General features: G+C 57.8%; 1 protein-coding gene across 1 annotated transcript; it reads right to left on the bottom strand.

Moving 5' to 3' along the window:
• Nucleotides 1-4,175: 4,175 nt before the first annotated feature.
• SLAMF9 (SLAM family member 9) lies at nt 4,176-13,299 on the bottom strand. The gene is given in 6 exon segments (XM_058700570.1): nt 4,176-4,423; nt 4,791-4,923; nt 4,926-5,158; nt 5,751-6,151; nt 11,705-11,901; nt 13,216-13,299. Coding segments are annotated over 6 exon segments (1,155 nt in total). The 3' UTR covers nt 4,176-4,316.
• Nucleotides 13,300-15,369: the final 2,070 nt, after the last annotated feature.

Below are 15,369 nucleotides of genomic sequence, written 5' to 3'. Positions count from 1 at the left end.
CCCGGCGACACAGGCCCGGGGCGGGACGGCAGGAGGAGAGAGGCATCCCGGGGCGGGGCCCTGCAGGGTGCCGGGCCCTGGACCGCGGGCTTCGTAGCGCTCGGGTCACCCGCGCAGAGACCCCGCGAGGCGGGCGTGACTCTGCTTGACTCGGGAGAAAACGGAGGCGCAACCAGGTGGAGCGACTGGCCCCAGACTTCCCACCTCGGGGACGGATGTCCTGCCGAGCCCCGAGCGGAACTCACACCCAACCTGGACGTCATCAAACCCACCTCCTTAGAGACCTCAGGCCGACAGATGGCTGGCATTTCTGCTCCTGGGAGCTTTCTACTTGGTGAACTTGGGCCCCCTCAGGGATGGGGGGGGGGGGGTCCATCATGACTTCCCCAGCAGGCTTCATTAAGCAGCGCACCTGCCCAGGTCCCTTCCATTGAATGCTCACCCCAGCCCGAACCCCCCCCCCTCCCCCGTGACCCAGCCTGACCACGCCAGGCATTTCATTCATGGAATCATGGCCTCAACCAGGGTGGGGTCAAGGGCTCACACCAGCATCCCAGCCTCCCCCTCCTTCCGGATGATCTCGGCCCCAAGGGCCCACATCCTGGGCCAGGAAGCTCCCCGGCCCTCTTAGGAGTCCATTCCATCCTTAGAGAGGGACTGCTGGAAAGTTCTTCCAGATGTAAACATCTGTGGGCTTTTTGCCACAGCCTGAGGTGAAAATGTGCCGGGAGAGGGGGAGAAAGAAAAAGAAAAAGAGCCTTTTTTTAATCCCTTGGGCCCCTCCCTGGCCAGCAGGTAAAATCCCCCCCCCCCGGGGGTGGGGGGGAATCAGCCAACCCTCTAGTCCAGACATTCATTCATTTCTGCTGTCTCCACAGTGTTTTCTTGAACAAGAGCCCATTTCTTTCAGTTGTTAAAGTCACGTTTTGTAAACTTGGGATTTAAAACAGGGTTCCATTTTAGAAAGGTTTTGATAGGATCTTTTTTTTTTCTGGACGCCTATTCTGTGAGCTGTATTATTATTATCATTTTGCTCTGGTTCACAGGTATCTTCTGGGCTTTTTGGCAAGAACAGGAACCTAGCCCTGTAACTGGCTCCTTCACCAGGCCAGAAGTGAAACTCTGAGTCCCTGAGGCTCAAAAGTAAGATTTTCTTCTGGGTTGCCCACCATCCACGCTTCCTACTCTCTGGGAAAGTTTGTTCAACCAACTAGGATTTTACCTAATCCGGGTATCAGCCAGCCCACGTATTTTCAGCCTCTTCACAAGATCAGACAATGTTGTCAGTTCCAGGGACACTTGACCACTGTGAGCAGTGGCCCGTTTACCAGGGCAGAAAAGCAGTGTGGCTTCTCCGGGCGCCTGGGAGGCTCGGTCGGTTAAGGGTCCGACTCTTGATTTCATCTCAGGCCACGATCTCATGGTCTGTGAGATCTAAGCCCCAGGTCGGGTTCTGCACTGGCATCATGGAGCCTGCATGGGATTCTGTCTCTCCCCCTCTCTCTGCCCTTCCCCTCCTCGCATGTGCGTGCTCTCTCTCTCTCTCTCTCTCTCTCAAAAATAAATAATGAAACTTTTCAAAAAGAAGAAAAGCAGTGTGATTTCTCAGACTGTCACCTAGCTGTCGGCATGCCTGGTTCCTGCACCCAGTGAGACCAGAGGTCCAAGAGCCTGCGGTGTTTGTCTGGTTCATGTTTGAATTCTCCCACAGCCCTGAGTACATCAGGGGGGCCCTGCCTCCTCTCCAGACCCACCTCTTACCTCCCTCTTTAACACACGGGTATGGACCTCACTGTGCTCTCACAAACCCGTGTCTTCGGGTTCATCCTCTGTCCAGCTAGGATGTCCTTTCTCTCCCTTCCCTGGACTCCCTACTAATCCGGGGTCAGAATTCTATTCACCTCTTCCCTCCAAGGCACGGTCCTGCCCCTCCCACCTCACCCTCGCCCTCACCTTCATGGGGGCCCTGGTCACACCTCACTGTAATGACACCTTCACACACTCCAGGAAGACTTCCTTGAGGGCACACAGTGTCCTTCCTGCCTCTCCAGTGCCAGCCCAGCGCCGGACTCTTGGTATGGCCTCGACTAGCACCCTTCTCCCTCCCTATTTGCTTTCACCTATTTCAAAGGACAGGCAAATGCTGCAAAGTGCTACCAGGTGGGTATTGTCCCGGCTTCCTGCAGAGCGAGAGGCCTGGGCCTCCCTGAGCTTCGAGTCCACCTTCTGCCTTCCAATTCCAGGGGCCTGGGATGGTTTGGGGCCTCAGCCCTTCTCTGTTTGGAGATGGCGTGAGAAGTACTTGGCCGAGTCACGGGGGAGAGCCCCGGGCCAGCTGCACAGGGACTGTCTATTCCTTCATTCACTTTCCATGGGCCTGACCCTGAAACACAGGGAAATCCGTTGCCCTGTATCTATCTTCCCAGTCAGTCTCCAGAAGCTGTATTACAGGAGTCCGAGGAATTGGGGCTGTGGTTTTGGCCCTGAACCTCAGGCCTGTTTGAAGGTGGGACTGCTTGGGAGACCTCAGGCCAGGGAACTTCTTCCAGGGGCGCCGGGGCTTGGGCCCTCAGGGACTAGAGCAGATCAGTTGCCTGCCTGAGGAGCTCTGTGGGGACTGGTCCCCAACCTCAATACCTCCTTCCCAGGCCCCAAGGGGCTGTGTCTCCTGCATAGAAACGTCACCAGGATGGGGCATCCGGGTGGCTCAGTTGGTTAAGCATCCAGCTTTGGTTCAGGTCACCATCTCGTGGTTTGTGAGTTCGAGCCACATGTTGGGCACCATGCTGAGAGTGTGGAACCTGCTTGGGATTCCCTCTCTCCCCCTCTATATCTCAAAATAAAACAAGGAAGGAAGGAGGGAAGGAAGGGAGGGAGGGAAGGAAGGAAGGAAGGAAGGAAGGAAGGAAGGAAGGAAGGAAGGAAAGGAAGGAGAGAGAGAGGGGGAGGAGAGAGGGAGGGAGGGAGAAAGGAATGAAGGAAGGGAGGGAGGGAGGAAGGAAGGAAGGAAGGGAGGGAAGGAAGGAAGGGAGGGAGGAAGGAAGGAAGAGAAAAGCGTGCCTGGCCCCCTGTCCTGTTTCCCAGGCTGTGTCCTTTGTCCCCACAACCCCTGTGCATCCCACTCCCCTTCACAGCCTGACATTCCTTCTCTTGGAAGTCCCTTTGGAGATCAGCATCCTTCTCGCTGAGAGGGGAAGGTGAGATCTGGAGGAAGGTCAGGAATGCTGGTCCCTAGTCCCTCAGACTCCTCTTCCCATGGTCCCCAGGGGCATAGTCCTGCCCCCACCTCCACAGCCACGTCTCTGGTAAGAGCCCCATCAGCTGCCCCTATGCCTGCCCCTATGCAGAGTTTCCTTGTAGAAACGGACCGAGTCTGGATGCCGAACAAAATGTCCCAAGCGAGTGGCAGAGCAGAGCCCCGAGCTCCTGCCGTCTTCCCCAGTGCTGTCACCCTATCCTACACCACCTCCTCCAACTCACTCACGACCCTCGACCCTCGACCCTCGACCCTCATCACCTGTCACCTGGGCGGCTTCCTGTTCCCCTCCCTAAAGCTTCCCCACCTGCCCCGCGTGGTGGCTGCATTGAGTGACACCCACAAGATCCGACGTGGGAGGGTGACCAACACAGTGGTTCAGCAGGCCCGGGGGGGTGGGGAACGTGGACGGCTTGAGGGGATCGGGAAGGAGCAAGAGAATCAGCTTAAGGTCCTTTGCTTACAGGTGTGCGTGGAAGGGGTGGGCAGGAGCCCGGGACAAAGGTCCAGAGAGAAGGTCTGAGACATGGAGATCTTTAGGGGAGGACAGGACAATAAGACCAACCGCAGACAGCGGTCAGGGGTCCAGACTTCAGCTACTGGTCCAGCCGAGTTGTTGTCCCCCTGGGTCAGGCGTCAGAGGCCCTGAGCAGCTAGCGTCAGGCAGATAGGGAGGTGACTGAGGGTCATCGGGCTCGCCTCAGCCCCAGATAGGACAGCTGGAACAGACGGAAGTTCAGGGAAGCAGGTGTGGCCCGGAATCATCCAGCCAAGGACCAAAGGCCGGCTCCTCCAGAGTGGCGGTCACCTGATTTGACTTTATTGCCGGATAATCTTCCCTCGGGGAGTATGGCCCTTGGGACACCCACCCGGTGGCACCCTGGGAGGAAAAGCACAGTGGGGGGGTGGGGGGAAGGACTCCGGGGTGGGGGGAGGGGTTGGGAAGAAAGAGTGCTCAGCACAGGGGTCCCCAAGGGGCGATCAGGCCAGGCCGGGGCAAGGCTTCAGCCTCGTTTCTCTTGGGGGTCCTTATCCCTGGCATTCTGCATCTTTTCTGGGCTCAGATGAGCCAGAGCCCCACGGCCAGAGTGACCACGAGGAAGGAGAACAGCAGCCCTTTGGCTCAGAGGCAGAAGTAAGTGGACGTGTCCAAGGCATAGCCAGGATCTGGGGGCAGAAGGAGGCAAGGAGAGCGGGGCTTGCCAGAGGGAGGGGGAGGTCCCCGTTAAGAGGCAGACCCCCGGCCCAGATCCCACACGGGGGGCTCGAGTCAGCAGTCAGTTGCTGTTCCTTTTCAAGTGTCTCTGGACATATGTGTTCTAGTCATGGAAGCTCAGGAACTAAGATCCGGGGGCGGGGGGTGATCTCAAGCTGAGCCAGAGAGTAGAGAACCTTTGGAAACTGGGGAGCACTGCCCCCCCCCCCAGTGCAGTGGTCAAGTCCCCCTGGGAAGGAGGGAGGTTCTGGATCCCAGGCACTCTCTTGGGAGGGGCTGAGGGAGGGAGGTAGCCGCCTGTCTCTGGGGTCCCGGTACCTGCACAGAAGGGCCTGGCAAGGACCAGACGGGAACGGACGCTGCTGACGGGGTTGGTGGCCCTGCAGGTATAGGAGAGGGCATTGTCCCCAGGTCTCCGGGACACGCTGAGGGCAGAGCCCTCACGGACTGTCTCAGTGTCTCAGGGCCATGTTCCCAGGACAGCCAGCTGTGGGTCACATCCAGGCCCGCCTTCTCTACGGAACACATCAAGGACACATTACAGCTCCTCAATAGTGGGGTGAAGGGTGTGTCCCCTGAGAGTCCCTTCACGTAAACAGAGACTAACAGAACCCATCCACCATAACATCTGCTTCCAGGGTTCCCCGGGCAGCTGCTAAGGTAGACAGACCTGCCTTTGGCATTTCCTACTCCCCCCGCCCCCACCGCCCAATGTCTCGCCTTCTCTCTCTCCCCTTTGCACCCCACCTCCCTCTAAACCCTATTCTGCCTCCTTGATCCCAGAAAATATTGTCACACGTTCTGTGTACAGAGGGGCGGGGGGGCATTTATAGTTTAGTCAGCGTCTCTGCAAGATTTGAGGTAAAACGTCAGTCAATGTCACAGGCACTAAGAGACTTGGTTCAGGTAGAGAGGAGACGTTGGTTAGTAGCCCTCACATCACACAGAAGGATAAAAAGCTCGGGACTAGAGGCGGCATCCAATGCCAGGAGGCGGAATCTCGGTGGGAGGGAGAGACCCCCCCCCCCCCCGGCAAGGTCTGGGGCACCTGCCCCTCTCACCATGTTGGGATGGTCCAGGGGAACAGCCTTAGGGCCCAGGGCCTCACTGCATCGGTGGCTGCAGCTCAGATCCTGGGGTTGGGCACACCAGAGACACTCTGCCTTCCGGTCCCAGCCCCTCAAACCACAGCCTTGAGTCCTGAGACCACTACTCCTCTGCGTGCAAAGCCCAGGAGAGCCCCAAAAAGCAGCTTTAGAATTCCCAGCCTTGACTCACGGTAGACACGGAGACTGTAACGCTGCTTGGCGGAGATCTGGGACGTCCTCAGGTTGACCTGAGCCTTGTAAGGCCCTGAGTCCCCCCAGCTCAGATTGCTGGTGAGCAGGGAGTAGCTGGGGTCCGGGAAGCTCACTCTGCCCGCGTATCGAGCGTTGGTCACCGTGATGGTAGCCGGCTGTCCCTCTCTCCCTGGAACCACCGTGGCAAGCCTTATGCGAGAGGACCAGACGACGTCCTCGACCTTGTCGTTGCATGGTACCTCCAGGGGAAGGCTGACGGACTCCTGAAGCGCAGCGACTACTTCCTCGGCCTCCACGCCATCTCCAGAATCCCCGTCTGCTGCAGGGAAAGGAGGAGAAGGAGGCAAAGGCCCCGCCGGTGTCTCAGGGCCACCGAGCCTGGCAGCGGGGCTGTGGCGCGTGCGGACCCCGCTCCCTCCAGGAAGCCTTCCTAGACTCCTTGCCCCCTGTATTCCCAACCCACCCCCCCCCCCCACCACCACCACCTGTCCTGAGCCCTCAGCATACTCTGCGTCAGCTCTCGTTTGGAAGTTCCTGTGTCGCTGTGGTCATCTGACCTCATAAGCATCTTTCTCTCCCCAGATGGACTCCAACTTTTGGGGCATCTCTGTAAGTCCCACGCTAGACACAGGTGGCAACCAAGTGATATTTCTGGAATGGATGAATAAATGAAGTATTTCTCTCTTTTGTTTTTTTTTTTTTAAGTTTATTTATTTATTTTGAGAAAGGGGAGTAGGGGGAGAGAGAGAAGGAGCCCGGGGCAGGGCTTGAACTCGTGAACCACCAGATCGTGACCTGACCTGAACTGAATCCGAGAGTCAGAGGCTCACGCGACTGAGCCACCCAGGTGCCCCTGGAGTATTTCTAGTTTGCTCTTGCTAGGTCCCCACTTGAGAGACTATTCGGAGGAAGAAAACTTTCGACCCCCTTAGGTTGTTCACATTATGGAAAGAGTAAATGGTGTGAATGTGATGCGGACCAAAGCTGTAGGAAATCTGACGGTCAGAGCTGTCCAGGAGGCAGCGGTGGCCTTGCGAGGTAGTCTCCATCCCTGGTAGTCAAGCTAACACTGGAAAGTCTTGGATTGTTGGACGTCGCACAACCTGTCTGGCATCAGATGGGATAACCCTTAGGGTTTTTTTAAACACTCAACTCTACGGGTCTGTGCTGTGATCAGGAAGCAAGAGCGATGTCCCCAAGACCGAGGACACAATGGGGGCAGATACATCAGTTCTGGTCAAGGGCCAGCTTTTCAAGCCTTTAGGTTGGCAGATTCAGCACTCCATCAGCTATTTACTAAGCAGCTTCTGTGGCCGAGGCACTGGCCTGAGTCCTGAGGGATTAGCAGTGACCAAGAGTTTTAGATCGTGACTTCAAAGAGATCAGGGGCAAGGATCTGACCTCGGACAACTAACTGAGAGCTTGATGAGTTTCACCAAGGACTCATCTGGGGAGGCTAGGACAAGGGGATCTAGCAAATTTGAAGTCAGGAGGTCAGGAAAAGCTTTCAAGGAGAAACGATCTCAAGGGTAGTAGGATCTGCTGAGAGAATGAGGTGGGGTGTCCTGAAAGTTCAATTTCAGGAACATCAAACCTCAGGGATTGGAGTTTTTTTGAAAACGTAGATCAGGTCCCAGTCTGAGTATGAAAACGTTCTTATGTAATCTTCCCATTAAAAAAAGAAATCAAGGGGCGCCTGGGTGGCGCAGTCGGTTAAGCGTCCGACTTCAGCCAGGTCACGATCTCACGGTCCGTGAGTTCGAGCCCCGCGTCGGGCTCTGGGCTGATGGCTCGGACCCCGGAGCCTGTTTCCGATTCTGTGTCTCCCTCTCTCTCTGCCCCTCCCCCGTTCATGCTCTGTCTCTCTCTGTCCCAAAAATAAATAAAAAACGTTGAAAAAAAAAATTAAAAAAAAAAAAAAAGAAATCAAAACAAACCAAAACAAAGTCACATGCATAATGTGCAGAGTTTAAAGGGTGAGTCTATCCGTTGGGGTCTCCGAGAAGCAGGTGCTGGCGTTGGGGGTGAACGAAGTTTCACGTGGGTGGAGGGAAAAGCCCATAAAAGATAAAAAGGAAGGAAGCAGGGTCAGGCAGGGAGAGGCCACCAGCACCACCGTGCAAAGCGGACAGTCCCTGCTCTGCAGCAAAGAACCCACACCTTCTCTGCGCAGTCACAGCTGGGCCTCCCCAGGAAGAGCAGGGGCCCTGGGGGGCTGTGCTGGAGGCTGTCCGTCAACTGCACCCTTGCAGAGGAAGACGAGTTCTCTCTTGACGGGGATCCAGGATCACCTTCGTGGCCGCTGCAGTGAACACGGTGTGACCAGATTGGTTGGACCTGTCTTCATAAACAAGCATAAACAATATCTCATGCTTCTTGCATAGAGGGACATAATTCTCTCTCTCTCTCTCTCTCTCTCTCTCTCTCTCGCACACCGCCATCTCCCTAAGCTCTCTGTCTGATGTGCAGAAGGGACTTCTCAGAAGATGATTTTCAAGCGCTCTGAAAATCTGATTTTCATTCTTGCTCGTGGGAACTCAACTCCATTTCTGTCGCTCACTGCCCCTTCACTGTTGCTGTTGTTCAAAGATTTTATTTTTCAGTAATGTCTACACCCCACGTGGGGCTCGAACTCACAACCCCAAGATCAAGAGTCACACGCTCCACCGACTGAGCCAGCCGGGTGCCCCCGGCCCCTTCATTTTTGTCCAGTAGGGTGGTCTTCCCCTGCCTCGGATGAGAACTCTGGTCTTGGCTTCTGGTCTGAGTTCAGAAATGAGAACTTCCTGTCCCGTGTAATAACACAAAATTCCAACCTTAACGTCAAGTCGGTCTCCCCCTCCCCTGGCTTGGGTCTGTCTCAGGTTGGGAGCCTACGCCGGGGAACAGGTAAGAGTGTCTCTGCTCGAGGAAAGTTTAAAAAAACATTTTTTTTTAATAAAAATAAAAAGAGTGTCTCTGCTCCCTCCCAGCTTACCAGGCACTTCTGCCTGGAGCTCCCTGCCCCCAGCTCCTGCCCCGCCTCTCCAGCAGGGTGAGCGCCTGAAGGAGAGGTGACGACGTCTGGCTAAGTGGCTTTGCTGTCTGGGGGTCTGGCAGATGGTTAAGAGGTCTCTTCCTCTGAGGAGCAGTTTTGTGGCTTCTGGAGAGTTTCTGCTGGTCCTATCTCTCCTACCCTTGACCCAGGGCAGATGCATCTCTACTCTGGGTGGTCCTTCGAAAGGCCCTCCACAGCCCCTGGACATGTGACCAACGTTCTGTCCCCTCTTCCCGCCCCTCCGCTGTCCCCACTGTGTGGCACCAGAGACGCAGCCAGCAGGCTGTCTCAATGCTGGCCCTCGGTGATCTGTCATATTCCTCCCTGACAGGTGCCAGGATCTACAGCATACATCACACGCCTGCCTGCCTTGAGGGGGTCAGATCTCAGCGCACAACGCTCCCAGGCCTTGGACCCTCCCCCACGGGACCCATGTCCAACCTCCCCCAGTCCTCACCTTGACCGCCCCTCCCTTGGCCCGCATCCTTTAGGGGGAAGCGGCGGGAACTCAGAATAAAACAACAGCTGTATGAAAGAACTCTCTTTCCAGCGACCCACCCTGAATCCCCACCCCCGGGTGAGGGGTCCCAGAGCAGGGACTCAGGCTGCCCTTCGATCCTGCTGTAAATCCCACCAGGGGAGAGGTCCCCCTCACTCTGCTTTGCTCTCCTGACACCTGTCTCATAGACACGGTGCTGGAACCGCGCAGAGAGGCTCCCGGCTAACACCTGGCATGCGACGGACACTTTGGGTTCCCTTCCCGCAGCCTCCGGCCCGGCTGATTTCGGCGTTGCTGTTGGACGGCGTCGTGACGGTCCCCCCCCCACCCCCCCGCACTCCCCCATCCCTGCACCTCTGCTTTTCCGCTTCTGGGCTTTCTCGGAAGCAGTGGAGGGCCACTCAGCCCAGGCGCGGAGGCGCAGGGGGGGGTCGTGTACAGACCCCGGAGGCCACCCCAGCCAGTGAGGCGCTGACTTGGTGGCTAAACGCCCCCCTGCCCTTCCCTGCGACCCTGCTGAGGCTTGTGCTCTGTGGTTCTTCAAGGGTTGAGCCCCACTTGCCCACGGCAGTGACCCACCGTTGACACAGCCGGTGTTGGCTTTCCTCCCCTCCCAGGCTCGTCTTCCTCATTCTTTTAGGTTGGCTTCCCGGGTCACCTCCCCGTAAAGACTTCCTCCACCCAAGCCCTTGTCCAAGGCCCTGCTTTGGGAGGAACCCAGAGTAAGATACCGTTGTCCGTGATAAAAATAGTTGCGCCCGTGACATTTAGCTCCCCGGTGTCTCCCACCGGGTTTTCTTAGGGACAAATAAGTTTCTCCTGCCATAATAGCCCTGGGAAAGAGGGGCCAGGGAGAAGCCAGTCCTGCTCCGACGGAGGGGAGGGGCAGTAATAAAGGGTCCGACCTTTCATCAGACTCTCTCTCCTCAGCTTCTCTTTGGGTCTGGACAGATGGGGACCCGCACAGCAAAGCCATGGCCCTGCAGGAGCCATTAGCAGATAAGTCCCAAATAAGCCACCTCCTCACGTCTCTGTTCTATTCCACCTGCCCGATTCGCCTTCTTCTTCAAGGTCAGGGTTAAAAGCAGTGACTGAGCAGGGCCGTGAAGGTGGCAGGAGAACCCTAAAATAGCGTGCAGGTGGTTAAAGGGTGCCCAGAAGGGCCCAGAGCTCCCCCTGCGCAGGGACCAGCCCTTGTGGGGTCCCTGAGGTGGGAGAGAACAGCTCCCACGCACAGCAGGGCACGTGGATCCCGCCAGGATCCCACCAGGCAAGGCCGAGAGACTGAGGTGAAGGAGCTGAGCCGGGCAGCGGAGGGGGCAGGAGGCAGCTCCCAGGGCCTCGAGGGCAGCTCGAGTGTATAAGGCCCGCTCTCCCCAGAAGGTCACCTGTCACGGCTGGAGAAACACAGGACGGCCCAGAGGCGCACGGAGGTTGGGGGGGGGGGATGGGGGGGGGGGGTTAGGTAGAAAATCTGTTTTAAGATAGGAGACAGTTGAACATATTTAAATGCTGAGGAGAGAAGCAAGCAGGAAGCAGGAAGTGAATGACAGGGTGGACGCAGAGGGGCCCCCGCCGCTCCCAGAAGATGCGAGGGAGCTGAGATTCAGGGCCCGGGAGGAAGCCCCAGCCTCGGGGTGCGAGATCGTCTTTGATTTTAGGGAAAGACGGCCAGAGATGGGGTGGGTTTGTGGGTGGCAAGAAGTTGAGGGGAGTCCTGTCTGGTGGTTTTACTTTTCTCGGCGAAGTAGAGGTCACGTTATCTGCTGAAACTGAGGGTTTGAGTGGGTGTGTCAAAGGCAGACATTTTGGGAGAAAGGACAGGGTTCGAAACAGATCAGGTGACTCTGTGTCCAGGTTTCTGGGGACTGTCCCAGTTTACGCCTGTTGTCCTGGCCTGGGTATCAATAATGCCCCTTTTTGCTCTCAGGAAGGGTTCTGGTTTGTAGGATAAATTATGTGGATACCCTAGAACAGGAGCAAAATCTTACTAAAGGAGTCTCAGTGAGCTAGCTAAGCTTTATTACTTTTTTTTAAGTTTATCTATTTTGAGAGAGAGAGAGAGAGAGAGAGGGAGGGAGGGGCAGAGGGAGAGGGAGAGAGAGGGAATCCCAAGCAGGCTCCACGCTGTCAACACGGAGCCCAGTGCGGGGCTCGAACCCGCGAGCCATGAGATCATGACCTGAGCTGAAATCAGGACTCGAACGCCCAATGACTGAGCCACCCAGGCGCCCCGCTAGCTAAGCTTTAAGAGTTGAGGACCACCCTTAGCTCTTCTGGCCAACGAATGGCCCCGACGGTCCGGAGGGGGTGGGGGGGAGGGCAGGGGGTACGAGAACACACCTGCAACAGTCACACTGCCTGGGCTCCTCCCTCTGCAGAGTGGGGTCCTCACCGCACCTGCTCCGCCTGCCGGGCAGCGGTGGAACGAAATGAGGTGTCAAAGGAAATGAGCCTGCAAAGGGTGACAACCGGGAGGGTCCGTGCCTGTGAGATGTGCTTCTCACTGATAGCCCGCGACTCGGGAAGCTCAAGGGCTTTGGCCTCAGGACGACCCAGAGCCCCTCGGTCATCGGCCAGGGTCTGGGGCCACTGAGGAGAATACACAGGAAGTCTCTAATGCTGGACACACGCCCAGGCTTATTCGAGAAGGTTCCCTGGCAGCACCGATCCAATCCGCCGCGGTCGGGGAGGCAGAGGGCGTCGCTGGCGGAGGCGGCCCAGCTGGGAGTTACCAGGAGTTCGCGCCCCCTCCCCACCCCCCTGTGCCAGGTCAGCCCAGCACACTCGCTGCCCTGAGACCCGGGTGCACTGCGCCCGGCAACTCATTCCTCGTCCCTCCCGGGCATCCAGACCCCAGAGCGAGTCCCGCATACCCGCTGCCCTCGACTTCTCCCAAGTGCCATCGAGCTCAGAACGTAGAGATCAGCGCGGGCACCGCAGAGCCGCACAGAGTCCCTCGGAGGGCCGCCGGTTACCTCGCCGGTTCCTCTGGCCCCGCTCCAGACCCGGGGAACCAGGTGGGGGGCGTGGGGGGAGGGGCTGCGTATCCGCCTGCTGCTCCAGGTCCCCCGGGGGTTCCGCCGCAGGCTAACATTGGAGAACACCGCACTCTGCCTGCTCCTCTGTTTCACTGAAACGGAGAGGAAATTCCCCGGCCATAAATCTTTGTCTCCGCGCGAGTAGGGCTCTGAGACTGCCCGCTTCTTGGGCTGGGCTTCCCAGAACAGGAGAGGGTCTCTGGGGCTTTCAGTGCGTCCTCCTGGGGGTCCCCTGGCAACTTGGGGGCGCTCTGTCCCCGATCATGCAGGGGAAGCGGGAGCGAGGCCTGGGAGCGTCCACCTGACACGGTCCGGGTCCCGTGTCCGCGCTTATCCTTTGACGTGGCCGGGGCGGGGGGCGGGGGGAGTGGGGGCTGTTGAAACAGAAGCTGTTGGAAAACAGGGCGCCGTCGCCCAAAGAAGACAAGTTTAGAATCTATTGGTCTCGTCCAACCCCTTATTTTACAAATTAAAACCGCAAAAAGCAAAACCAAAAACCAGAGGTCCGGATGCTAGAGGGGCGTTTCTCGGGGGGCCACACGAGGCCAAGCAGACGCCCACCCCCAGGTCACCGGGTGTCTTGCTGGCCGGAGACTTGACTCGGTTGGACTGACTTGAGCTGTAACAGAGCTACATCTGGTGATGGCCCCGCGCACGGAAAACCCGCGCGGTACATGTTACTCGTGTTTTGGTGGAATTGTCAGTTTGCATTTGTACACGCTTTTCACTTTTAATTGTATTTGAGGCTGGAGGCGCTCAAGGAGCCGGAAGGGTGCGGAGGCCGGTGGCCGGAGGAAAGCCAAGGCCACAGCCCCAGCAGGGGGGCCCCCCCGAGGGTACTTTTCTCACTGACTTTAGCACTCACAGAGCAGGCTCCAAAGCCCAGCGCTTCGACGTCCCAGAATTTATCAGAATCTGGGATGCTGCCTCGTTTTATCAGAGGTGACATCGTCGTTAAGTGGCGCATAAAACTGTGTGTTCATCCCGCAAATATTCACGAAGCTTCGGGTAAGCGCCGGGCGCCGCTCTGGATGCGGGCGGCGGCCGTGAGCCGGGAAATGCGGCGGCTACAGCATCACACAGGGGCTCGGGGGGGGGGGGGGGGGGGGGTGGTTTGTGAGCAACACACACGGGCAAACAACAGCCAGCACGAAGTGGCGAGGTGAGGACAGAACCGCACCAAGGAACGACCCGGACGGCGGCCAGGTGCCCACCGGGCCGAGCGCTCAGACCAAGCCCGCCAGCCGCAGCTGCGCCCCGACGTCTCCCGCTTGCTCGGTCAGCGTGAGGAGTTGGCGACCGAAGGCTGCCGGAGAGCACGGTGCTCGGGGAAAGGAGACGACCTGTGGCTCAACAATTTGGCCCCAACCCCCGCGCCCTTCTCCACGGTGCTCCCTCTGCCAGGCTGCGGCCGGCCGGCTGCAGGAGCCCCAGCCACAAGCCAGAAGCCACCGTCGGGGTTTACCTCTGTGACTCTGCGTGCCAAGGCCACGGCCACCCCACCTCCTTCTTCTAACACGGTAGACGCTTCCATCGGACCGTCTGGTTCTTTGGAGAGATTTTGCAAATTTCATCTCTGATCCACTGAGTAGCGATTTACTAATTTGGGATTCAGAAAGCGCCCCCCCCCCCCCGCAGCCCCATGCGCAAACACACATGCACACGTACATGCACACACACGTATGCACCCGTACTCACACAGGAACACACGCGTGTGTACTCACACATGCGCACGCTCGGACGCATACACGCACACGTACTCACACCTGCACACGCATTCACACCCGCACACACCCATACACACGTACTCACACATGCACGCGTACACGCACATGTACTCACACTTGCACACGCACCCATGCACACGTACTCACACCTGCACACCCACCCATGCACATGTACTCGCACATGCACACACGCGTGTGTACTCACACATGTACACGCGCGCGCACTCGCACGCGTACATGCACACGGACTCACACCTGCACACGCGTGCACACGCACCCATGCACACGGACTCACACCTGCACACGCGTGCACACGCACCCATGCACACGGACTCACACCTGCACACCCCCATACACACGTACTCACACATGCACGTGCATGCATGCTCGCATGCGTACATACACATACACCTGCACACACACACATGCACACGTACTCACACCTGCACACACGCACATACTCACACACTAAACACTTCTGAGAAAGGCTGCAGACCTTCATTATCCGATACAAACGCTCTCACCAGAGAAGACCTTATCCCCTGTAGAGATTTCATGACACCCTATGGGGTTGCTCTGCTCTCTGGGTCAAATCCTTCTTCCCGGGCAAGAGAGGGTCCGTCTGGGGTCCTGACCCAGGGCACTGAACAGCTTGGGGGTCAGGCCACCCGGAAGGGAGAGGCTTCCCTTCCCCGAGGGGGCAGCAACTGGTAACAGAACAGCAAGGGTGCAACGTTTTCTCCCCATCTGTGGAAACCGCTAAGGACGGGGGAGGCCTCGGGGATCCCCCCCAGTCTGTCAGAAGAGGGACAGAAGGCCAAGTCGAGCATCTCGGAGCAGCCACCAGGCCGCTCTGTGGGAGGGGGCAGGAGACGCGGGAAGAATGACCCCAGCATGGACGAGGCCTGGCACTCGTGATGTCCGGTCGGGCTGACTGTGCATGGCCTCGTCGGAAGGGGTGTGCAGGGGAGGGGAGGCAGGGGTCCATGCCTAACTCGACACCTTCCAGAAGCCCGCCTGGTGCCGTGTCACCCGAAGTCCGTGCCATCCGGTCCTCTTTGGAACACTGGTTTCCGAACTTTAGAAAACATCCACACAGCCCTTCCCTCAAAGGAAATATTACCAGAAACCCAGTTCGTGAAGCATAAATGGACTTTTCTGGTGGAGGCTGGGGGCTGCAGCCCCTCTCAGCGTAAAACCCGATGGCAGTGCCTCGGGGCCCTGAGGGTTCCTTGGCGGCTCTGGGCTTGCAGGGGGGCAAAGAAATGAGGCATCGAGGCATCGCGGCACTG

This window comes from Neofelis nebulosa, chromosome 15 (genome assembly GCF_028018385.1).
Source record: "Neofelis nebulosa isolate mNeoNeb1 chromosome 15, mNeoNeb1.pri, whole genome shotgun sequence".
Taxonomy (NCBI): domain Eukaryota; kingdom Metazoa; phylum Chordata; class Mammalia; order Carnivora; family Felidae; genus Neofelis; species Neofelis nebulosa.
This window is presented reverse-complemented; position numbering and strand designations above follow the sequence as displayed.